Source organism: Triticum urartu, chromosome 4A (genome assembly GCF_056163025.1).
Source record: "Triticum urartu cultivar PI428250 chromosome 4A, HENAU_Tu73, whole genome shotgun sequence".
Lineage (NCBI taxonomy): Eukaryota > Viridiplantae > Streptophyta > Magnoliopsida > Poales > Poaceae > Triticum > Triticum urartu.
The window spans coordinates 576,643,622-576,670,146 of record NC_141876.1 but is presented as its reverse complement, the minus strand read 5'-3'; the positions used below and the strand labels follow the sequence as shown (position 1 = coordinate 576,670,146).

The window sequence follows — 26,525 nt, the reverse complement described above, 5'->3', positions numbered from 1 at the left end:
GTTGCACGGAGTAGCTAGTAGTAAGTAGTAAAGTACTAGTGTAAACCAAAAGGCATCTTGTATAGATTACCGCTGCATCAAAAGTGCCATTGGATGCCGTCGCGGCACCGGCACCCATGCAAAGGGTTGATGATTGTGATTGCGCTGACTGGATCGGTGGAACCCGCCGGCGCCGGCGCCATGCACGGGGACCGGAGCCGCGGACAAGGCCAGCGAGGCCGTGGCCCCGGCCACCGCTCCGTACGCACCGGGTTCTTGGCGCCACTTCCCCGGAAAAGATCGGTCGATCAGGGTGACAGAGATGCCCTCATAATTCTGCTGCCTGCTCCGGAGACCTCTGCTACTGTTCCCTTCCAGGTGAAACTTTTCGAAATGCATGTGAACCAGCAGCTTGCTTCTCCTTTTTTGCATGGATCATAACCATTCTTGTGCTTTCATGGGAACCAGCAATATGCCATGCGCTTGCAACGGATACAAAGTAGAATAATACATGTTCACAAACTTGAAAGAAAAACACATATATCATCAAAATATACTCATATTAAGTTTCACTCAAAATATATTTCTCGTGGCTGTTTTGAGGTGACGGAGGGACGTGATTAGTTTTAAGATACCAATGAGTTTTCTGTAAATTGGAGCAGAGAAGTAGGGTCTTGTTGTAAAAATGACACAGCTTACCTCACAGCTGTTAGGTACAGATCTGATGGTCAAAAATAACGGATGACAGAGACACCATCACCACCAACTGAGTATTTCATAGGAGTAAACATATACTCCTACCAGGGAAGCCATACGCGGCGGCCTGTGGCTGTGATGTAGTAGCCCCGTGTTTTTATTTTTTTGTCTTTCATTACACTGAATCCTACCATTTCTTGTGCACTTGTGCCCCGTTATTGGCTAAAAATGGGCGTACATCGTTCGCCTTGCCTGTTCACCGATGGGCCACATCGTTTCTCTGTATTATTTGAGACATACATGCAGCCAGGCCCATGGCCATGGGGGTTCATGCAAGAGCAGTAGACAAGGGAGATGGTACTACGTACACAAGTTGAGGGTCTCACGTGAACTGGCCGTGTGACCCCGGTTCCCCATGCATGGAAATTTTGTGCAACAGTCTCAAGAGTACTGATTATGACCGCACCTTGGGTACTACTACTCCGTACTACGTACTAATTTAGTCAGATGTGCATACACTGTTGGCGCATTTTGTCCTGTATCCTGATGCAACTGGCCCGCCAAAGGCGCGGGGATACATACATGGTCGTTCTTTGTCCGTGCAGAGAGAAACGCCACTGGTCGCTGCACGCATCACGTGCACGTGTTCCTGGGCTGGGAGCCCATCGTGGTTGCTGCTTGTCCTTCCGGCGTCCACTGTTTGTTCACAAGAACGAGCAATTGGACAATGCAGGTACGTGAACACTATGCAGTAATCATGCAAGCATCTGCTACACTACAGTTGAGATGATCACAAGAGAAAGCCTTGCTAACCAGTACTCGATCGACACAAGAGTTGGATGCATGCATGTGATTGATTCAGCACAGTCGCGTCGCCAGGACCGAGGTCAGATCAGGCTAGCGATGGTGCTCCTCATAAGGCTGTGTCACAGCAAGACACGATGAAATGGCTTCAACAGGATAACAGATGAAAATTCCACAGAAAATCCAAGATCATACATACAGAGGTTACAGAGAGACCAAAAGATAACCAGCTGAGACCAGGAAACGCCCCTGAATTATGTACCAGCAGCACACTCCCACGCACACCACACCAGTGTGGAAGAGTCAGGAAACAAAGTTTTTTTTTTCTTCTTCTTCTTCATTTGTACAGGTCAATTAACTTCCCCGCCCATCCTTCACACCAAAACCTCAAGCTGTTATTTCTCCCTTTACTCGCACCGATGAGCACTTAGATACAACTCATTTACATCAGAACACCAAGAACAGTCTAGGCCTAGGTAGATCTAGTTGGTTGCATACAGTGGCCGGATCTACTGACAGCATCCCCCGCTCTTCTCGTGCTTCTGTTTCAGCGAGTTCCTCTTGACGACGGACGAGCCTTCCTCCGACAGACTTGGGACCTCGAGAATCTGCAACACAGCAAAGGTATTTACACTTTCTCTGAACAAGGGGAGCGTCATGTTGTATTACTGTGAGTCAAGGAAATATAGTTGCTACTTGCTAGCTACCACTTCAGAACACATGTTTTAAACTGCAGAACAGAAATTCTGAGTTGTGTGACACCGATGAGTGGAGATATCACTAAGGCTTACATCTAGCTCCTATCTTGTTAAAAAAAAAATCGTATTCAACTTGTTTCTGAATGAAAATTTGTATCTTCGCATGGAGCTGCATGATTTTTATGACAAAAGAAAAAGGGCTGTTCAACACATATATTGTATATAAGCACATACGCTGCTAAGACATACAGAAATCAGGGGGGAAACTGCACTATCCATACCCAAGGGCAGAAGGAATATGTAACATATAGTGATGTGAAAACAAGTCATTATAGTGCATAAAGTCAATCATCTGACAAAACAGACAATTGGCTCAAGCATGTCCTTTGTCAGTACATCTGGTGATATGCTGCCCAAAGAGGTTGCCTCAAGACTAGCTTGCCCTTCCCTCCTCTCAAAAGGCAACCACTATGCCCAAGTGGCGGTATGGGAAGAGAAAACTATAAGGCCTTGTACAATGCAAGGTGTTTAGGGGAGGTGCTTGAAGAAATAAACCAGACTTTTCTTAAGCACCGGTGCTTATTTGTACAGGATAGACACTTAATTAGGCGTCTCTCCTCTAGAAATAGGCATTGGTGCTTCAGAAAACCAGATTTATTTTTCTAAGCACCTCCATAAGCACCTAGCATTGTACAAGTCCTAACACTTAAGCAACTGCAATGGTCTATAACTGCTCTCCTACTGCCTCTAAAAAATTGTAAATTGTTGACTTAGTAATACAGGTTCAAAGACCTAAAGCGGCTGTTCTCAAGTCCAGGAACTCAAGTGTATGGTACTTAACGAACTAATGGGTGACAGCACAACAAAAATTGATTATTGTGTTGAGCATATACAATAAAAGGTATGCGCAACAACAAATTCAGGATACATCTCTGAAAGACAGATTCAAGATTCGCGACACAGGAACAGTATACTACTGAAATAAACATAGCAGTTATGTCAATGTAACAAGCCTATACTATCTCTAGCTGTGTTTTGCAATAAGATGGGATAACAATTATAAAATACATTTCATCTAGTAAGGGAATGTTCACTGCCAGAAGATTGGTTTTGTGAAGCACATGGTCGTATTCTAAATTGCTAGTACAAACTTCAATGATGAAATGTTCACTGCTAGTTTTAACTTTTAACTTTAATAATGCTACTGCACGGAATGATGCATACCTTTACAAGTTAACTTTTCAGGGTGCTCAAAAAGTAAAGAGGTTAAGGTTATGGTGCTTAGTATGTTCCTCTGGGTGTACCTTTAGTGCAAGCTCTTCAAAACATTTCTCCACATTTTCTCTTGTTTTGGCACTGCTCTCAAGAAAAAGGCATCCACACTGCTGTGCAAAGGCAAGACCTTCTTCTGTTGTTACCATTCTGTCCTCATCCTGCAAGGTAAAACCATAATATTCAGAAGACAGTAGTGTTACTTCATCTTGCACATTATTCCTGTAAGGCTGGTCATAGTGGGAGTAACATAGCGTATTTCAAGACTAGTTTGCTTATGTGGCATGTAGTTAATAAGGAGAGAGGCGTTTAGAGTAACATAATATGTTACTGTAACATAGCGCAACCCAAAGCAAAATGAGTCTACAACCTAATAAATGCAATTACCTATGATACTACTTCTATGTTACTTTGCACTATGAAGGTAGTAACATAGACTAGTGTCATATGCATGACACTACTCTAAGTTACTCCCCACTATGACTAGCCTAAATGGGTAGCATTTAATAAGGTTAAACCTTAAACGTGTATTTTCTTTTTGGGTAATCAATCTCATTGTATGAGCAAAATTCTTCTCTTCACCCATTCTATCTAAGTGTCATGTAGTATCTGAGGGCTCAATATTCATGCAACGGGACCTAAAACTGATCTAACAACTTATCACTCACCCACCAAATAATTCTGTATTTAAAATGTAAAACATCAACATGAGCTGAAATGGAACAATCGTCACAGCAAGTAACCATTTGATTTAAATGAAAGAAAATATACCTTGTCCACTTTGTTTCCAACAAGCATTTTGACGCACTCTTTGTTTGTTGAGTGCATTTCTATTTCTTTGGCCCATACATCAGCCAAATTTGTGAAACTTTGTCTCTTCGTGACATCATAAACTAACAGAAGAAGACAGCACAAAGTTAAAACTTCTGCAAGTTAACCTGCAACACCTTCCGCAGAATAAAATGAAATACTGTAAGGGTTCTTTCTATATATTTTGTTGCTACAAGTCATCGTGACAAGCATTTGAGCATCACTAATCTCAATAGAAGTTTCCATTCACCAAACGCTACAAAATGATTGTTGGTACATTATCATAGTGAGGTGACATCTAAGTTCAGTGACAAATTCAATCTAGTATGACGAAAAACGGCAATGTTTGTTAAACACCCATTGGAAGCATATCCAAGAATTGGTACACGAATGGAATGGTTACAGCTAACAAGCACAACTATCAACTTGGTGGGAAGGATACATGCATCTAGATAACGGCTAAACTTGAGAAGTCACTTTACTATTCAGAAATCACTATTGAGTATGGCATCTTGCTCGGCTTATATGACATGTTTGGGACCATTAACAGTGGCACCAGAGTTGAGCATGAACAAGTTTGTAAGATTAACTGTAAGCCAAAATTTAGTTGTGTCAGAAGAGCAAGGAAACAATTTAACCAATTATATTTAACAGTAAGATGGCATGGAAGTACATTTGTAAGTCACACATGGAAAATGGTTAGTGCTTCTAATCATGGTCATTAATCAAATCTTAGGAGAAATCATATTACCTAAGATAATTCCATGAGCACCTCTGTAGTAAGAACTAGTGATTGTCCTAAACCTCTCCTGGCCAGCTGCAAAGAAAGAAATTCAGTTGGTCAAACACTTGATATTGTAGGAACACCATTAGATACAATAGACTGTAGAAGAACATGATACAGCAGAGAAGTATTGTACAGAAACACACTGCTCAGTAGAATGGAATGCAGTGTTTTTCTAGAAATATTTTCTTTACACGTTGTATAGTAAGGTGATTGTGCTCGGGACAGAACAGCCCAAGTAATGACCTATGGCCGGGCAAAAGAACAATTCGGGGGCAAATGACAAGTAGGTTCGTAATTTGGGGGGTACTATTGGAAGTCCGGAAGTGCATACTGCAGAGGAGTAATTGCCCCTGAAAAGCATATAAGTAACATAGACAAAAAATTGTCGGGAAAGCATGTAAACACCATATCCATAAGCAAATAGGCAGCAAAAATCTTACCGGTGTCCCATATTGTCAACTTCAATTTCTTATCACCAACAGTGAGAAACTTGATTTTAAAATCCACCCCTGGAAAGAAATTGTTGTGGATTAAAACTAAATCCTGGCAAGTAAATAACAGGGAGAATACAGCAAAAAGGCACACTTATACAAGAAGATGATCATGAGTCCATAACTGAACAGTTGGACGGATTCCTATTCAGGACATAATAAGGTCAGGCAGGGGCTGCTAGCTGTTAGAGGAGTGGAGTATTTTGCTCTGCTCAGAAACTTAGCTGATATGAACATATAGAACGTTTGTGCCCCACGGTAATATATAACTCCGATTGCATTTGGATCGAGAAAAATAACATCAAACATATATGCACTTTGAGCAGGTTACTGTCAGCGAATTGATCCTAAAAAATGATGAGGGTAAATCTGTTTGCTAGTAGTTATGCAGGAACTAGGGGCACTTTCAGTGTTCTCTCCTGTGCCTGGTCAGAACTAGTAGCACCCAGAAAAGGATGGCCGAATTTTGTCCTGGTGTTTTAAGAAGAAGATGGCAACCTGATGCATCCTAGACAACTGCTTACACATGTTTGCACTGAATTTCCAGCCTCTGGCAAAGGAACAGACAAACATCCATCCTTGGCTCAAGGTTCCTTAAAATAAATGTTTAGGCAGGAATAGCTAAAATAAGTGTAAGAATTGGTCAAAGTTGGATACTAGCTGCAACACAGATGGCGAAGCAATTAATAAGCAGTTACGGAGCCGGAGGGTGGCTGAAACAGCAGAAGCAAAACATCTGCGTCGTTCCGCAAGTAGGCATGGCGGTGTTGGTCGATCCCTCAAATGAATTGAACTGTTCCCCCAACAACTATCATGTAGGAGTACTACGTAGGCGCGTTTGGTACGTATACGCACGGCGCAACGAAATCTGATTGATACTGTGAATGAAACAGCGGGGCGCGCATGGTAGAGCCGCCCGGAATCGGACGGCTGCCGTCTCCGGACGCTTGGTAGCGAGAGACAGGATGTATTTATTGCTGGATGTTGCGTGCCCAAGCCGGGGCAAGCAGCGAGCGAGATCCAGGGAAGGAGGGAGGGAGGTGGGGTGAGGTGATGATACATACCTATGGTGGGGGAGATGTCATCGTCGGTGGGGGCGGCGGAGACGAAGCTGACGAGGAGGCTGCTCTTGCCGACGGCGGAGTCGCCGATGAGCAGCACCTTGAAGGAGCAGTCGTAGCTGCTCCCCGGCGTCGAGCCCATGGCCGCGCGCGTGATCGGGCCGCCGGGCTCTGCTGCGGGTGGGATCGAATCGCGGGCGAAACGGAGGAGGAATGGAATGCGGGCGGGCGGGTGGGTTGGTGGAGTGGAGATTCTGGCTGGAGGAGGGGGGAAGGGGAAGGGAGGGAATAAAAGCGACGGGAGAGAGGGGGGGTCAGCGGGATGGAAACGGAACGACGACGAGGCGTGAGGCGGACTGGACTGCAGTGGACTCGACTGGGCTGCAACGGATGCGGTCGGTTTGTTTCGGCTGCGGTTGACGGCTCGACGTGGGGGGCTGCGTGGCGCGGTGGCGCGGGCCAGGTGGCGGCGCCTGGGGGATGGGCGCCGCGCCGCGCTGTCCCTTCCCGCGGCCGCGCCACGGCCGAGCGTTTTTTTTGTTGACTCGGGGACGGAGCGACTGGGAGCACTGCACGGCTCTTGTCCTTGCGCGGCGGGTGGGGCGCCGCTCGACTCGATCGCGTGTCTGCCGCCCCGTTTGTACGGGGGATCTGCATCGGCGCGGCGTAGGTCGTGACAGCACTCGTGGACTCCAAGTGTGTGATCGGGAAGCTCACTGCCGAGCCAAGGACAACTCCAAAGCACGACCTCAAATCGTCTGCTCACGTTCATTTGAGGGTAAACGGGCACAAACCGCAGCCCAACGCGCAGGAGCAAATAAGCAAATGTTTGTTTTCGATCCGCTTTCGACCCGCTCTCGGCCTAAGTTTGGGCCGCGTTTGCGGCCGAACGGACACACGCGGATGCGTGCCCTTGTCCGCCCGTCGGTGACACAGCCTCATTTTCTTCCTCCCCTGTCGTCGCTCTGCCCTCTAACCGCAATCGTCCACCTTGCTTCCTACCAACGGGCTCGACATGCCCTTTTCGGCCGTGTCTCCACCACGACCGCAAGGTGTTCGATGCTTTGCTCGGAAGGTACCATGGATAGCGGAGATGAGTACTTCTTTCACAATTTCATTTGTTCATCGGATGATTCATCCTCGGGCGATGATGACGTAGTGGTGGCAGTATTGGTCATCCATAACCACATCAGTAGGATGCAGCCTCGGTTCAGGGGATCAATCCCCGGGCATGCTCCGGCCTTGAACCGCAATAGGGAGAAAGGGCACAACCTCCTCTATTCCAATTACTTTGAGAGAACCGCACTCTACAAACCGCATCAATTTCGTCGCCGCTTCCGAATGAGGAGGCATGTGTTCAATCGTATTCGGGAAGGAGTGGTTGCATATGACCCATACTTTGAATGCAAAGAGGATGCCCTTAGCAAACTTGGCCTCTCTTCTTACCAGAAATGCACCGCGGCTATTCGCATGCTTGCATATGAAATTCCCGGTGATCTTGTGGATGAGTATGTGCGTATGAGTGAGTTGTGACGCCCTCGATTCAATCATACACTAATCATACACGCAAATGTGTACGATCAAGATCAAGGACTCACGGGAAGATATCACAATACAACTCTAGACACAAATTAAAATAATACAAGCTTTACATCAGATCTAAACTAAGTATGCATCTGTATCAAAGAAAATGGGTTGTATATGTGGACTAAACTGCAGAATGCCAGAAGGGAGGGGGAAAGCCTAGCCTATTGAAGACTAGCATCTTCTGGAAACCACCATCTTGCAGCAACAGGAGGGAGTAGAGTAGCATAAAGTAAAGTAGCAGTAATGTTATCAACCTCGGCCAGAGATCCTTTCTCGACTCCCTGCGAGAAAGCAATCCCAAAGCCATACTATCCAAGTGTCAACACATTCTGAATCTCATCACCGTCCAGTTCTCATCACAAGTATCCAGTTCTAGTTGTATCGATCGGGATACAACTCCAAGTGTCCATTACCGTAGGACAGGCTATCGATAGATGTTTTCTTTCCTGTAGGGGTGCACCAACTTACCCATCACACTCGATTAACTCCGGCTGGACACACTTTCCTGGGTCATGCCCGGCCTCAGCCAAACAATACGCCGCAACCCGACCTAAGCTTAATATAGAGGCCAGCACGCCGGACTAAACCTATGCCCCCAGGGGTCATGGGCCATCTCCCCGGGAACTCCTGCACGTTGCGTGGGCGGCCGGTGAGCAGACCTAGCTACCTCCTTCAAAAAGGCAGGTGCTTACCAGTCCAACCCGGTGCGCGCCGCTCAATCGCTGACGTCTATTAAGCTTCGGCTGATGCATACGACGCAGAACGCCCATACTATGCCCACGTGATGGTTAGTGCTATCAGGCTAGAGGCCCCTCGGATCAAATATCCAAATCGTAGTGGATTAGGAGCACGCGGTAACGAGCAGAGACTCACGATCGATGTGACCCCGTCGCCCCGTCTTGAGTACTTGCGGCAAGGGCTAAGAATGCCCGGCCACGCCTCGTAAGTATCTCGCGGGCACCCTCCAGGTCAACCCGTCTCCATATCACTCGCAATTAAGCTCGCGCGGGTACCTCTCAGGGCCGACCCGTTTTTAGTAACATGGTTCAGTGTAAAGTCATAGTAACCATAGTAACTGTGTGTCTAACACCAAGGGGAAAACCCGAGGAATCACTCCCGGTGAATTCCACTCGATGTTATCATCAAGGTGAACGTAAGAGGTGTTGGGTAACGTAGTAATTTCAAAAAAAAATCCTACACACACGCACGATCATGGTGATGCATAGCAACGAGAGGGGAGAGTGTTGTCCACGTATCCTCGTAGACCGTAAGCGGAAGCGTTAGCACAACGCGGTTGATGTAGTCGTACATCTTCACGATCCGACCGATTAAGTACCGAACGTACGGCACCTCCGAGTTCAGCACACGTTCAGCCCGATGACGTCCCTCGAACTCCGATCCAGCCGAGTGTTGAGGAAGAGTTTCGTCAACACGACGGCGTGGTGACAATGTTGATGTTCTACCGACGTAGGGCTTCGCCTAAGCACCGCTACAGTATTATCGAGGTGGACTATGGTGAAGGGGGGCACCGCACATGGCTAAGAGATCAATGATCAATTGTTGTGTCTCTAGGGTGCCCCCTGCCCCCATATATAAAGGAGCAAGGGGGGTGTGGCCGGCCAAGGGAGAGGGCGCGCCAGGAGGAGTCCTACTCCCACTGGGAGTAGGACTCCCCCCCTTTCCTAGTTGGATTAGGACTTGAGGGGGAAGGAGTGGAGGAGAAGGAAGGAAGGGGGCGCAGCCCCCCTCTCCTTGTCCTATTCGGACTAGGGGGAGGGGCGCGCGGCCAGCCCTTGCCTCCTCTCCTCTCTTCCACCTAGACCCACTAAGGCCCATTTGATTCCCGGGGGGTTCCGGTAACCTCCCGGTACTCCGGTAAAATCCCGATTTTACCCGGAACACTTCTGATATCCTTCCAATATGTCAACCTTCATGTCTCGACCATTTCGAGACTCCTCGTCATGTCCGTGATCACATCCGGGACTCCGAACAACCTTCGGTACATCAAAACATATAAACTCATAATATAACTGTCATCGTAACGTCAAGCGTGCGGACCCTACGGGTTCGAGAACTATGTAGACATGACCGAGACACGTCTCCGGTCAATAACCAATAGCGGAACCTGGATGCTCATATTGGCTCCTACATATTCTACGAAGATCTTTATCGGTGAGACCGCATAACAACATACGTTGTTCCCTTTGTCATCGGTATGTTACTTGCCCGAGATTCGATCGTCGGTATCTCAATACCTAGTTCAATCTTATTACCGGTAAGTCTCTTTACTCGTTCCGTAACACATCATCCCGCAACTAACTGATTAGTTGCAATGCTTGCAAGGCTTATAGTGATGTGCATTACCGAGTGGGCCCAGAGATACCTCTCCGACAAACGGAGTGACAAATCCTAATCTCGAAATACGCCAACCCAACAAGTACCTTTGGAGACACCTGTAGAGCACCTTTATAATCACCCAGTTATGTTGTGACGTTTGGTAGCACACAAAGTGTTCCTCCGGTAAACGTGAGTTGCATAATCTCATAGTCATAGGAACATGTATAAGTCATGAAGAAAGCAATAGCAAGAAACTAAACAATCAAGTGCTATGCTAACGGAATGGGTCAAGTCAATCACATCATTCTCTAATGATGTGACCCCGTTAATCAAATGACAACTCATGTCTATGGCTAGGAAACTTAACCATCTTTGATTCAACGAGCTAGTCAAGTAGAGGCATACTAGTGACATACTGTTTGTCTATGTATTCACACATGTATTATGTTTCCGGTTAATACAATTCTAGCATGAATAATAAACATTTATCATGATATAAGGAAATAAATAATAAATTTATTATTGCCTCTAGGGCATATTTCCTTCAGTCTCCCACTTGCACTAGAGTCAATAATCTAGTTCACATCGCCATGTGATTTAACATCAATATTTCACATTACCATATGATTAACACCCATAGTTTTCACATCGTCATGTGACCAACACCCAAAGGGTTTACTAGAGTCAATAATCTAGTTCACATCGCTATGTGATTAACACCCAAAGAGTACTAAGGTGTGATCATGTTTTGCTTGTGAGAGAAGTTTAGTCAACGGGTCTGCCACATTCAGATCCGTAAGTATTTTGCAAATTTCTATGTCAACAATGCTCTACACGGAGCTACTCTAGCTAATTGCTCCCACTTTCAATATGTATCCAGATTGAGATTTAGAGTAATCTGGATCAGTGTCAAAATTTGCATTGATGTAACCCTTTACGACGAACCTTTTTGTCACCTCCATAATCGAGAAACATATCCTTATTCCACTAAGGATAATTTTGACCGTTGTCCAGTGATCTACTCCTAGATCACTATTGTACTCCCTTGCCAAAAACAATGTAGGGTATACAATAGATCTGGTACACAGCATGGCATATTTTATAGAACCTATGGCCAAGGCATAGGGAATGACTTTCATTCTCTTTCTATCTTTTGCCGTGGTCGGGCTTTGAGTCTTACTCAGTTTCACACCTTGTAGCACATGCAAGAACTCTTTCTTTGACTGTTCCATTTTGAACTACTTCAAAATCTTGTCAAGGTATGTACTCATTGAAAAACTTATCAAGCGTCTTGATCTATCTCTATAGATCTTGATGCTCAATATGTAAGCAGCTTCATCGAGGTCTTTCTTTGAAAAACTCCTTTCAAACATTCCTTTATGCTTTGTAGAATAATTCTACATTATCTCCGATCAACAATATGTCATTCACATATACTTATCAGAAATGTTGTAGTGCTCCCACTCACTTTCTTGTAAATACAGGCTTCACCACAAGTCTGTATAAAACTATATGCTTTGATCAACTTATCAAAGCGTATATTCCAACTCCGAGATGCTTGCACCAGTCCATAGATGGATCGCTGGAGCTTGCATATTTTGTTAGTACCTTTAGGATTGACAAAACCTTCTGGTTGCATCATATACAACTTTTCTTTAATAAATCCATTAAGGAATGCAGTTTTGTTTATCCATTTGCCAAATTTCATAAAATGCGGCAATTGCTAACTGATTCGGACAGACTTAAGCATAGATACGAGTGAGAAACTCTCATAGTAGTCAACAACTTGAACTTTGTCGAAAACCTTTTTGCGACAATTCTAGCTTTGTAGATAGTAACACTACTATTAGTGTCCGTCTTCCTCTTGAAGATCCATTTAATCTCAATGGCTCGCCGATTATTGGGCAAGTCAATCAAAGTCCATACTTTGTTCTCATACATGGATCTCATCTCAGATTTCATGGCCTCAAGCCATTTCCTGGAATCTGGGCTCATCATCGCTTCCTCATAGTTCGTAGGCTCATCATGGTCAAGTAACATGACCTCCAGAACAGGATTACCGTATCACTCTGGTGCGGATCTCACTCTGGTTTACCTACGAGGTTTCGGTAGTAACTTGATTTGAAGTTACATGATCATCATCATTAGGCTTCCTCACTAATTGGTGTAGTAGTCACAGGAACAGATTTCTGTTATGAACTACTTTCCAATAAGGGAGCAGGTACAGTTACCTCATCAAGTTCAACTTTCCTCCCACTCACTTCTTTCGAGAGAAACTCCTTCTCTAGAAAGGATCCATTCTCAGCAATGGATATCTTGCCTTCGGATCTGTGATACAAGGTGTACCTGTTGGAAATATGCCCTAGAGGCAATAATAAATTGGTTATTATTATATTTCCTTGTTCATGATAATCGTTTATTATCCATGCTAGAATTGTATTGATAGGAAACTCAGATACATGTGTGGATACATAGACAACACCATGTCCCTAGTAAGCCTCTAGTTGACTAGCTCGTTGATCAATAGATGGTTACGGTTTCCTAACCATGGACATTGGATGTCGTTGATAACGGGATCACATCATTAGGAGAATGATGTGATGGACAAAGACCCAATCCTAATCCTGGCACAAGATCATGTAGTTCGTATGCTAAAGCTTTTCTAATGTCAAGTATCATTTCCTTAGACCATGAGATTGTGCAACTCCCGGATACCGTAGGAGTGCTTTGGGTGTGCCAAACATCACAACGTAACTGGGTGGCTATAAAGGTACACTACAGGTATCTCCGAAAGTGTCTGTTGGGTTGGCACGAATCGAGACTGGGATTTGTCACTCCGTGTAAACGGAGAGGTATCTCTGGGCCCACTCGGTAGGACATCATCATAATGTGCACAATGTGATCAAGGAGTTGATCACAGGATGATGTGTTACGAAACGAGTAAAGAGACTTGCCGGTAACGATATTGAACAAGGTATCGGGATACCGACGATCGAATCTCGGGCAAGTATCGCACCGCTAGACAAAGGGAATTGTATACAGGATTGATTAAGTCCTTGACATCGTGGTTCATCCGATGAGATCATCGTGAACATGTGGGAGCCAACATGGGTATCCAGATCCAGCTGTTGGTTATTGACCGGAGAGTTATCTCGGTCATGTCTGCATGTCTCCCGAACCCGTAGGGTCTACACACTTAAGGTTCGGTGACGCTAGGGTTATAGAGATATTAGTATGCGGTAACCCGAAAGTTTTTCGGAGTCCCGGATGAGATCCCGGACGTCACGAGGAGTTCCGGAATGGTCCGGAGGTAAAGAATTATATATAGGAAGTGCTATTTCGGCCATCGGGACAAGTTTCGGGGTCACCGGTATTGTACCGGGACCACCAGAAGGGTCCCGGGGGTCCACCGGGTGGGGCCACCTGCCCCGGGGGCCACATGGGCTGTAGGGGGTGCGCCTTGTCCTATATGGCCCAAGGGCACCAGCCCCAAGAGGCCCATGCGCCAAGAATCAAGGGAAAGGAAGAGTCCTAAAAGGGGAAGGCACCTCCGAGGTGCCTTGGGGAGGAGGGACTCCTCCCTGGCCGCACCCTTCCTTGGAGGAAGGGCCAAGGCTGCGCCTCCCCCCTCTCCCTTGGCCCTATATATAGTGGGGGGAAGGGAGGGCAGCCTAGCCTAAGCCCTGGCGCCTCCCTCTCCCTCCCATGACACATCTCCCTCCTCCCACAGCGCTTGGCGAAGCCCTGTTGGAATCCCGCTACTTCCACCACCACGCCGTCGTGCTGCTGGATCTCCATCAACCTCTCCTTCCCCCTTGCTGGATCAAGAAGGAGGAGACGTCGCTGCTCCGTACGTGTGTTGAACGCGGAGGTGCCGTCCGTTCGGCGCTAGGATCATCGGTGATTTGGATCACGACGAGTACGACTCCATCAACCCCGTTCTCTTGAACGCTTCCGCGCGCGATCTACAAGGGTATGTAGATCCACTCCTCCCTCGTTGCTAGATGACTCCATAGATAGATCTTGGTGACACGTAGGAAAATTTTGAATTTATGCTATGTTCCCCAATAGTGGCATCATGAGCTAGGTTTATGCGTAGCTTCTATGCATGAGTAGAACACAAAGTAGTTGTGGGCGTTGATTTTGTCAATTTACTTGCCGTTACTAGTCTTATCTTGATTCGGCGGCATCGTGGGATGAAGCGGCCCGGACCGACCTTACACGTACTCTTACGTGAGACTGGTTCCACCGACTGACATGCACTAGTTGCATAAGGTGGCTGGCGGGTGTTTGTCTCTCCCACTTTAGTCGGATCGGATTCGATGAAAAGGGTCCTTATGAAGGGTAAATAGCAATTGGCATATCACGTTGTGGTTTTTGCGTAGGTAAGAAACGTTCTTGCTAGAAACCCATAGCAGCCACGTAAAACATGCAAACAACAATTAGAGGACGTCTAACTTGTTTTTGCAGGGTATGCCTTGTGATGTGATATGGCCAAAAGGATGTGATGAATGATATATGTGATGTATGAGATTGATCATGTTCTTGTAATAGGAATCACGACTTGCATGTCGATGAGTATGACAACCGGCAGGAGCCATAGGAGTTGTCTTTATTTATTTATGACCTGCGTGTCAACATAAACGTCATGTAATTACTTTACTTTATTGCTAAAGCGTTAGCCATAGTAGTAGAAGTAATAGATGACGTGACAACTTCAAGAAGACACGATGATGGAGATCATGATGATGGAGATCATGGTGTCATGCCGGTGACAACGATGATCATGGAGCCCCGAAGATGGAGATCAAAAGGAGCAATATGATATTGGCCATATCATGTCACTATTTGATTGCATGTGATGTTTATCATGTTTATACATCTTATTTGCTTAGAACGACGGTAGTAAATAAGATGATCCCTCACTAAAATTTCAAGAAGGTGTTCCCCCTAACTGTGCACCGTTGCGAAAGTTCGTCGTTTCGAAGCACCACGTGATGATCGGGTGTGATAGATTCTTACGTTCGAATACAACGGGTGTTGACGAGCCTAGCATGTACAGACATGGCCTCGGAACACATGCAAAACACTTAGGTTGACTTGACGAGCCTAGCATGTACAGACATGGCCTCGGAACACAAGAGACCGAAAGGTCGAGCATGAGTCGTATAGAAGATACGATCAGCATGAAGATGTTCACCGACGTTGACTAGTCCGTCTCACGTGATGATCGGACACGGCCTAGTTGACTCGGATCATGTAATCACTTAGATGACTAGAGGGATGCCTATCTGAGTGGGAGTTCATAAGATGAACTTAATTATCCCGAACATAGTCAAAAGGTCTTCGCAAATTATGTCGTAGCTCGCGCTTCAGTTCTACTATTTAGTTATGTTCCTAGAGAAAATTTAGTTGAAATTTGATAGTAGCAATTATGCGGACTAGGTCCGTAAACTGAGGATTGTCCTCATTGCTTCATAGAAGGCTTATGTCCTTAATGCACCGCTCAGTGTGCTGAACCTCGAACGTTGTCTGTGGATGTTGCGAACATCTGACATACACGTTTTGATGACTACATGATAGTTCAGTGCGTAATGCTAAATGGTTTAGAATTGAGGCACCAAAGACGTTTTTGAAACATCGCAGAACATATGAGATGTTCCAAGGACTGAAATTGGGATTTCAGGCTCGTGCCCACGTCAAGAGGTATAAGATCTCCGACGATTTTTTTAGCCTGCAAACTAAGGGAGAAAAGCTCAATTGTTGAGCTTGTGCTCAGATTGTCTGAGTACAACAATCGCTTGAATCGAGTGGGAGTTGATCTTCCAGATGAAATAGTGATGGTTCTCCGAAGACATTACCACCAAGCTGCTAGAGCTTCGTGATGAACTATAATATATCAAGGACATATATGATGATCCTTGAGATATTCGCGATGTTTGACACCACAAAAGTAGAAATCAAGAAGGAGCATCAATTGTTGATGGTTGGTGAAACCACTAGTTTCAAGAAGGGCAAGGGCAAGAAGGGATACTTCATGAAACGGCAATTCAGCTGCTGCTCTAGTGAAAAACCCAAGGTTGAACCCAAACCCGAGACTAAGTGCTTCTGTAATAAAGGGAACAGCCACTGGAGCAGAATTACCCTAGATACTTGGTAGATGAGAAGGCTGGCAAGGTCGATAGAAGTATATTGGATATACATTGTGTTGATGTGTACTTTACTAGTACTCCTAGTAGCACCAGGGTATTAGATACCGGTTCGGTTGCTAAGTGTTAGTAACTCGAAATAAAAGCTACGGAATAAACGGAGACTAGCTAAAAGGTGAGATGACGATATGTGTTGGAAGTATTTCCAAGGTTGATCAAATATCGTACGCTCCCTCTACCATCGAGATTGGTGTTTGCGTTGAGCATAGACATGATTGGATTATGTCTATCGCAATACGGTTATTCATTTAAGGAGAATAATGGTTACTCTGTTTATTTGAATAATACCTTCAATGGTCTTACACCTAAAATGAATGGTTCATTGAATCTCGATCATAGTGATACACATGTTCATGCCAAAAGATATAAGATAGTAATGATAGTACCACCTACTTGTGGCACTGCCACTTAAGTCATATCGGTATAAAACGCATGAAGAAGCTCCATGTTGATGGATCTTTGGGCTCACTTGTTTTGAAAGGTTTGAGACATGCGAACCATGTCTATTGGTGTATATGCATGAAGAAACTCCATGCAAATGGACCGTTTGGACTCACTTGATTTTGAATCACTTGAGACATGCAAATCATACCACATGGGCAAGATGACTGAAAGCCTCGTTTTCAGTAAAATGGAACTAGAAAGCAACTTGTTGGAAGTAATACATTTTGATGTGTGCAATCCAATGAGTGCTGAGGCATGTAGTGGATATCGTTATGTTCTTACTTCACAGATGATTTGAGTAGATGTTGAGTATATTTACTTGATGAATCACGAGTCTGAATTATTGAAAGGTTCAAGTAATTTCAGGGTGAAGTTGAAAGATCGTCGTGACAAGAGGATAAAATATCTATGATATGATCATAGAGATGAATATCTGAATTACGAGTTTGGCACAGAATTAAGACATTGTGGAAATTGTTTCACAACTAATACAGCCTGGAACACCATAGTGTGATGGTGTGTCCGAACATCATAACTGCACCCTATTGGGTATGATGCATACCATGATGTCTCTTATCGAATTACCACGATAGTTTATGGGTTAGGCATTAAATACAACCACATTCACTTTAAATAGGGCACCACGTAATTCCGATGAGATGACACCATATGAACTATGGTTTAGAGAAACCTAAGTTGTCATTTCTTAGAAGTTTGGGGCTGCGACGCTTATGTGGAAAAGTTTCAGGCTGATAAGCTCGAACACAAAGCGGATAAATGCATCTTCATAGGACACCCAAAACAGTTGGGTATACCTCCTGTCTCAGATCCGAAAGCAATAAGGGATTGTTTCTAGGATCGGGTCCTTTCTCGAGGAAAAGTTTCTCTCAAAAGAATTGAGTGGGAGGATGGTGGAGACTTGATGAGGTTATTGAACCGTCTCTTCAACTAGTGTGTTGCAGGGCACAGGAGTTGTTCCTGTGGCACCTACACCAATTGAAGTGGAAGCTTATGATAGTGATCATGAAACTTCAGATCAAGTCACTACCAAACCTCGTGGGATGACAAGGATGCGTACTACTTCAGAGTGGTACGTAATCCTGTCTTGGAAGTCATGTTGCTAGACAACAATGAACCTACGAGCTATGGAGAAGCGATGGTGGGCCTGGATTCCAAAATGGCTCGAGGCCATATAATCCGAGAGAGGATCCATATATGAAAACAAAGTGTAGACTTTGGGAGAACTACTTGATGGTCGTAAGGCTGTTAGGTACATATGGATTTTAAAAGGAAGACGGACAATGATGGTAGATATCACCATTAAGAAAGCTCGACTTGTCGTTAAGATGTTTTCTGACAAGTTCAAGGAGTTGACTACGATGAGACTTTCTCACTCGTAGCGATGCTAAGAGTCTGTTGGAATTATATTAGCGATTACTGCATTATTTATGAAATCTTGCAGATAGGATGTCAAAAACATTGTTTCCTCGATGATTTTCTTGAGGAAAGGTTGTATGTGATACAATCGGAAGGTTTTGTCAATCCTGAAAGATGCTAATAAGTATGCAAAGCTCCAGCAATCCTTCTAAGGACTGTAGTAAGCATCTCGGAGTTGGAATGTATGCTTTGATGAGATGATCAAAGATTTTGGGTGTATACAAAGTTTATGAGAAACTTGTATTTCCAAAAAGGTGAGTGGGAGCACTATAGAATTTCTTATGAGTATATGTTGTTGACATATTGTTGATCAGAAATGACGTAGAATTTCTGGAAAGCATATAGGGTTATTTGGAAAGTGTTTTTCAATGGAAAGCCTGGATTAAGCTACTTGAACATTGAGCATCAAGATCTATAAGGATAGATCAAAACGCTTAATGGTACTTTCAAATGAGCACATACCTTGACATGATCTTGAAGGTGTTCAAGATGGATCAGTCAAAGAAGGAGTTCTTGCCTGAGTTGTAAGGTATGAAGTTAAGACTTAAAGCTCGACCATGGCAGAATAGAGAGAAAGGACGAAGGTCGTCCCCTATGCTTAAGACATAGGCTCTACAGTATGCTATGCTGTGTACCGCACCTGAAGTGTGCCTTGCCATGAGTCAGTCAAGGGGTACAAGAGTGATCCAAGAATGGATCACAGGACAGCGGTCAAAGTTATCCTTAGTAACTAGTGGACTAAGGAATTTTCTCGATTATGGAGGTGGTAAAAGAGTTCGTCGTAAAGGGTTACGCCGATGCAAACTTTGACACTAATCCAGATTATTCTGAGTAGTAAACTGGATTCGTATAGTAGAACAGTTATTTGGAATAGCTCCAAATAGAACGTGGTAGTTGCATCTAGATGACATAGAGATTTGTAAAGCACACACGGATCTGAAAGGTTCAGACCCATTGACTATAACCTCTCTCACAAGCATAACATGATCAAACCCAGAACTCTTTGGGTGTTAGTCACATGGGGATGTGACCTTGAGTGTTAATCACATATCGATGTGAACTGGATTATTGACTCTAGTGCAAGTGGGAGACTGTTGGAAATATGCCCTAGAGGCAATAATAAATTGGTTATTATTATATTTCCTTGTTCATGATAATCGTTTATTATCCATGCTAGAATTGTATTGATAGGAAACTCAGATACATGTGTGGATACATAGACAACACCATGTCCCTAGTAAGCCTCTAGTTGACTAGCTCGTTGATCAATAGATGGTTACGGTTTCCTAACCATGGACATTGGATGTCGTTGATAACGGGATCACATCATTAGGAGAATGATGTGATGGACAAAGACCCAATCCTAAGCCTAGCACAAGATCATGTAGTTCGTATGCTAAAGCTTTTCTAATGTCAAGTATCATTTCCTTAGACCATGAGATTGTGCAACTCCCGGATATCGCAGGAGTGCTTTGGGTGTGCCAAACGTCACAACGTAACTGGGTGGCTATAAAGGTACACTACAGGTATCTCCGAAAGTGTCTGTTGGGTTGGCACGAATCGAGACTGGGATTTGTCACTCCGTGTAAACGGAGAGGTATCTCTGGGCCCACTCGGTAGGACATCATCATAATGTGCACAATGTGATCAAGGAGTTGATCACGGGATGATGTGTTACGAAACGAGTAAAGAGACTTGCCGGTAACGATATTGAACAAGGTATCGGGATACCGACGATCGAATCTCGGGCAAGTATCGCACCGCTAGACAAAGGGAATTGTATACGGGATTGATTAAGTCCTTGACATCGTGGTTCATCCGATGAGATAATCGTGGAACATGTGGGAGCCAACATGGGTATCCAGATCCCGCTGTTGGTTATTGACCGGAGAGTCATCTCGGTCATGTCTGCATGTCTCCCGAACCCGTAGGGTCTACACACTTAAGGTTCGGTGACGCTAGGGTTATAGAGATATTAGTATGCGGTAACCCGAAAGTTGTTCGGAGTCCCGGATGAGATCCCGGACGTCACGAGGAGTTCCAGAATGGTCCGGAGGTAAAGAATTATATATAGGAAGTGCTATTTCGGCCATCGGGACAAGTTTCGGGGTCACCGGTATTGTACCGGGACCACCGGAAGGGTCCCGGGGGTCCACCGGGTGGGGCCACCTGCCCCAGGGGCCACATGGGCTGTAGGGGGTGCGCCTTGGCCTATATGGGCCAAGGGCACCAGTCCCAAGAGGCCCATGCGCCAAGAATCAAGGGAAAGGAAGAGTCCTAAAAGGGGAAGGCACCTCCGAGGTGCCTTGGGGAGGAGGGACTCCTCCCTGGCCGCACCCTTCCTTGGAGGAAGGGCCAAGGCTGTGCCTCCCCCCTCTCCCTTGGCCCTATATATAGTGGGGGGAAGGGAGGGAAGCCTAACCTAAGCCCTGGCGCCTCCCTCTCCCTCCCATGACACATCTCCCTCCTCCCGCAGCGCTTGGTGAAGCCCTGTTGGAATCCCGCTACTTCCACCACCACGCCGTCGTGCTGCTGGATCTCCATCAACCTCTCCTTCCCCCTTGCTGGATCAAGAAGGAGGAGACGTCGCTGCTCCGTACGTGTGTTGAACACGGAGGTGCCGTCCGTTCGGCGCTAGGATCATCGGTGATTTGGATCACGACGAGTACGACTCCATCAACCCCGTTCTCTTGAACGCTTCCGCGCGCGATCTACAAGGGTATGTAGATCCACTCCTCCCTCGTTGCTAGATGACTCCATAGATAGATCTTGGTGACACGTAGGAAAATTTTGAATTTATGCTACGTTCCCCAACAGTACCCAACATTTTATTTTGGGTATCCTATGAAGACGCACTTCTCCGATTTGGGTTTGAGCTTATCAGGTTGAAACTTTTTCACATAAGCATTGCAACCTCAAACTTTAAGAAACGACAGCTTAGGTTTCTTGCCAAACCATAGTTCATACGGTGTCGTCTCAACGGATTTAGATGATGCCCTATTTAACGTGAATGTAGCTGTAAATTGGTAAATTGGTAAGAGACATCATAGATCGCACCATATCTAATAAAGTACGGTTATGACATTCAGACACACCATTACACTGTGGTGTTCCAGGTGGCGTGAGTAGTGAAACTATTTCACATTGTTTTAACTGAAGGCCAGACTCGTAACTCAAATATTTTACTTCTGCGATCATATCGTAGAAACTTTTTTTTTGTTACGATGATTCTCCACTTCACTCTGAAATTCTTTGAACTTTTCAAATGTTTCAGACTTGTGTTTCATCAAGTAGATATACTCATATCTGCTCAAATCATCTATGAAGATCAGAAAATAATGATACCTGCCGCGAGCCTCAATATTCATCGGACCACATACATCAGTATGTATGATTTCCAACAAATCTATTGCTTGCTCCATTGTTCCAAAGAACGGAGTCTTAGTCATCTTGCCCATGAGGCATGGTTCGCAAGCATCAACTGATTCATAATCAAGTGATTCCAAAAGCCCATCAGCATGGATTTTCTTCATGCGCTTGAGGGAGTCCTGGATTAGGGGGTGTCCGGATAGCCAGACTATACCTTCGACCGGACTCCTGGATTATGAAGATACAAGATTGAAGACTTCGTCCCGTGTCCGGAAGGGACTTTCCTTGACGTGGAAGGCAAGCTTGGCGATACGGATATGTAGATCTCCTACCATTGTAACCGACTCTGTGTAACCCTAGCCCTCTCTGGTGTCTATATAAACCGAAGGGTTTTAGTCCGTAGGACGAACAACAATCATACCATAGGCTAGCTTCTAGGGTTTAGCCTCCTTAATCTCGTGGTAGATCTACTCTTGTACTACCCATATCATCAATATTAATCAAGCAGGACGTAGGGTTTTACCTCCATCAAGAGGGCCCGAACCTGGGTAAAACATTGTGTCCCCTGTCTCCTGTTACCATCCGCCTAGACGCACAGTTCGGGACCCCCTACCCGAGATCCGCCGGTTTTGACACCGACATTGGTGCTTTCATTGAGAGTTCCTCTGTGTCATCACTTTTAGGCCTGATGGCTCCTCCGATCATCAACGACGATGCGATCCAGGGTGAGACTTTTCTCCCCGGACAGATCTTCGTATTTGGCGGCTTTGCACTGCGGGCCAATTCGCTTGGCCATCTGGAGCAGATCGAAAGCTACGCCCGTGGCCGTCAGGTCAGATTTGGAAGTTTAAACTACACAGCGGACCTCCGCGGAGACTTGATCTTCGACGAATTCGAGCCGCAGCCGAGCGCGCCGCACTATCACGATGGGCATGATCTAGCTCTGCCGCCGAACAGTGCCCTGGAGGCCGCACCCGCATCAGCTCCGACCCTTAATTCGGAGCCAATTGCGCCAATCGAGGATGGATGGTTCGACACCGCCTCGGGGGCTGCAATCTCTACGGCAATCGAGCTGAACACCAGCCCTATTCTCTGCGATGCTCGTGACTCCAAGGAGCCGGACTCCTCTCCAGACTCCGAGCCCTCCGCGCCCTTACCGATCGAACCCGATTGGGCGCCGATCATGGAGTTCACCGCCGCGGACATCTTTCAGCACTCGCCCTTCGGCGATATTCTGAATTCACTAAAGTCTCTCTCTTTATCAGGAGAGCCCTGGCCGGACTATGGTCAACAAGGTTGGGATGCGGATGATGAAAAAATTCAAAGCCCACCCACGACCCACTTCGTAGCCACTGTCGATAATTTATATGACGTGCTCGACTTCGACTCCGAAGACATCGACGGTATGGACGACGATGTAGGAGATGAACATGAACCAACGCCTATAAGGCACTGGACAGCCACCTCATCTCATGATGTATACATGGTGGACACACCGAAAGGAAGCGACAATAGGGATGCAACGAGGGATTGTTCACTCGAAAAGCAATCAAAGCGGCGACGTAAGCGCCGCTCCAAGCCCCGCCTCGACAGAGACAACAGCCATAAAGACCCAGCCATAGAGCAGGACGAGCCGGCGGACGACGAACATGCCTTCGAGTAACCGTCCGAACAGGGTAACTTGGATAAACAAACCGAACACCCCGTCCCCGGCGAAAGCAACAGTCCGGACGACCTTACACCGGATAGGCTCATGGAGCAGAAGAACCTCCATGAAGGGCTCGTCGCTACTGCGCGTAGCCTAAAAAAGCAGAAGTGGAAGCTCAAAACTGCGGAAGATGCACTCAGAATCAGATGGAGCAAAGTACGCAACACCACAGACAAATATGGCGGCAGTCGCCGCACAAAAAGCTATCCAAAGTGAAAGCTATTGCCTGAATTTGACGAGGAGGCCTTAGAGCCCCCGCAGTCAAAAAATAGGAAAGCCACCCGGTTGGATAGATGACCGCATGGCCGGCATGGAGCGGCAAGCGGCGACGCACACAAGCCGGCACGCGATCCACCAAACGATCCGCATCAAAAAGATGGCCCAGCCAGATCTATCTACGGGCCAAGAAAGCAAGCTCTAGTAAGCAATGCAACACAACAAATATCCGAACATCACGGCACACCCAAATACAGGGGTGACGCACACCCCCTATGTTTCACCGATGAGGTGCTGGACCATGAATTTCCAGCGGGATTCAAGCCCGCAAACATAGAGGCATACGACGGAACAATAGACCCTGGGGTCTGGATCGAGGATTATATCCTCCACATACACATGGCCAGAGGAGATGACCTCCACGCCATAAAATACTTACCCCTCAAGCTTAAAGGGCCAGCCCGGCATTGGCTCAAAAGCCTTCCCGAAAACACCATTGGAAGTTGGGAAGAGCTTGAGGATGCTTTCCGGGCAAATTTTCAAGGGACCTATGTCCGCCCTCCGGATGCAGACGATCTCAGTCACATAACTCAATAGCCCGGAGAGTCAGCCCGGAAATTCTGGAACAGATTTCTTACTAAAAAGAATCAGATAGTCGACTGTCCGGACACCGAAGCCCTAGCAGCTTTTAAGCATAATGTTCGAGACGAATGGCTCGCCAGACACCTCGGCCAAGAAAAGCCAAGAACAATGGCCGCATTAACGAGCCTCATGACCCGCTTTTGCGCAGGAGAGGACAACTGGTTGGCAAGATGTAGCACCAGCGACCCAAGTACATCCGAAGTTAGGGATGGAAACAGAAAACCCCGATGCAACAAGGACCAGCGCCGGAATAAGAGAAACATCCCAAAGAGCACGGCGGTCAACACCGGATTCAAAAGCTCACGGCAGAATCAGAGAAAGCCGCCCCTCAAGGATAACAGGGACGAGCTATCCAACTTAAACAAAATCTTGGACAAGATATGTCAAATACACAGTACTCCCGGGAAGCCTACGAACCATACCCACAGAGATTGTTGGGTTTTCAAGCAATCCGGCAAACTCAACGCCGAACACAAGGGGCTCGACACACCAAGTGAGGACGACGATGAACCCCACAAGCAGAGCACCAGGAAACAAAAGGATTTCCCACAAGAAGTCAAAACAGTAAACTTACTTCACGTGACGAATAGAATGGCGCCAACAGAGATATGCGCCATACGGCCTATCCCAAAGGAGTCTCGCCAATGGTTGTTAAAACCGATCACCTTCGACCATCAGGATTACTCTAGAAGTATCCGGAACGCAGGCTGGACTGCCTTGGTATTAGATCCAATAATCGGCAGACTCCACTTTACAAATGTCCTGATGGACGGCGGCAGTGGTCTAAACCCGTTATACCAGGACACAATCCGCAACATGGGGATAGACCCAACAAAAATTCGCCATAGCAAAACCTCCTTTCAAGGGGTAACGCCAGGCCCGGATGCCCGTTGCAGGGTTCTCTCCGGCTAGAAGTTATGTTCGGCTCCCCCGATAACTTCCGTCGCGAACAGCTAACTTTCCACATCGCCCCATTCTCAAGTAGCTATCAAGCACTACTGGGACGCGAAACTTTCGCCCGCTTTAACGCAATACCGCATTATGCATCTCTCACGCTTAAGATGCCCGGTCCACGAGGTATCATCTCATTAAAGGGAAAACATTGAGTGTTCCCCCCGCGCGGAGGACAGTGCGGCTGCCTTGACAGCCCCACAATAAAGCGGCTTCACCAGCCAAAGCACCTAAACAGGTCGTCAAGACCACGGACACGGCTAGACGAGTCCGGCATAAACATACAATTGATAAAGGCTTAATAGTCGTATACCCCTGTACTAGGGGCTCTGTGCATATAAAACAAGAGACAATAAAGCTCAATTTTACCCATTTCGATTTATACTTCGTTTATTTAGTATAACTCATGTTCGGCACGATCTTTCCTAAACTAAGTTCCTCTCTTTTCCAGATGAACACCGTGCTACGCCCGTCCAGGATACGGCACAACGGAGACACAGGCGCAGACGTGCAGCATGGACCCGTTCCAAGGATTCTTTTCAGATTAAGACCCTGTGTAAACCTTTTTTACTGTCTCTTGTTGATACACATCCCCTGGTTTCTTGGTATAACCAAGGAGGAGGCTGGCATTTTGCCATGTGGCCACGTCAGAGTTTTGCGCGTACCTGGACACTAGGGGCTTATTACTAAGGGCATTATCCCGCCCACCCTCATAAAGACCGAATACCTTAGGGAGTGTTCGGCGTCGTGAGTTTGGCCTTATATGCATCGGCTCCGAATCATGTCTTTGGTCAAATGTTGGGTTTGCCCGGCTCCTGTGTTTTGCTACCTTACGTTCCGCTCTATCGGCTAAGGCGGCACCAGAAGAACTACTGCGATTGTGCCCTGGTTCGGCCAGGCGAGCACCTCAGTAGAGAAAGCCGAAAATTGACTGTCATGATATAGCGTGAGACTGGTCAACCACTCGATGACTTACCGGAATCTTTAGGATTCCTCCGCATTAACGAAGGGCCGCTTCCCGGCCAGG

General features: G+C 46.1%; 1 protein-coding gene across 1 annotated transcript; it reads right to left on the bottom strand.

The window, feature by feature from the left end:
• Positions 1–1,622: 1,622 nt before the first annotated feature.
• Positions 1,623–6,852, bottom strand: LOC147976762 (ras-related protein RABC2a-like). Its single transcript, XM_087519040.1, has 6 exons — positions 6,602–6,852; positions 5,487–5,555; positions 5,011–5,076; positions 4,221–4,342; positions 3,482–3,610; positions 1,623–2,087 (listed from the first exon to the last, which is right to left on the bottom strand). Exons 1-6 carry the CDS (start codon positions 6,738–6,740, stop codon positions 1,989–1,991), a joined length of 624 nt encoding a protein of 207 aa, XP_087375166.1. The 5' UTR covers positions 6,741–6,852; the 3' UTR covers positions 1,623–1,988.
• Between the last annotated feature and the right edge of the window lie 19,673 nt (positions 6,853–26,525).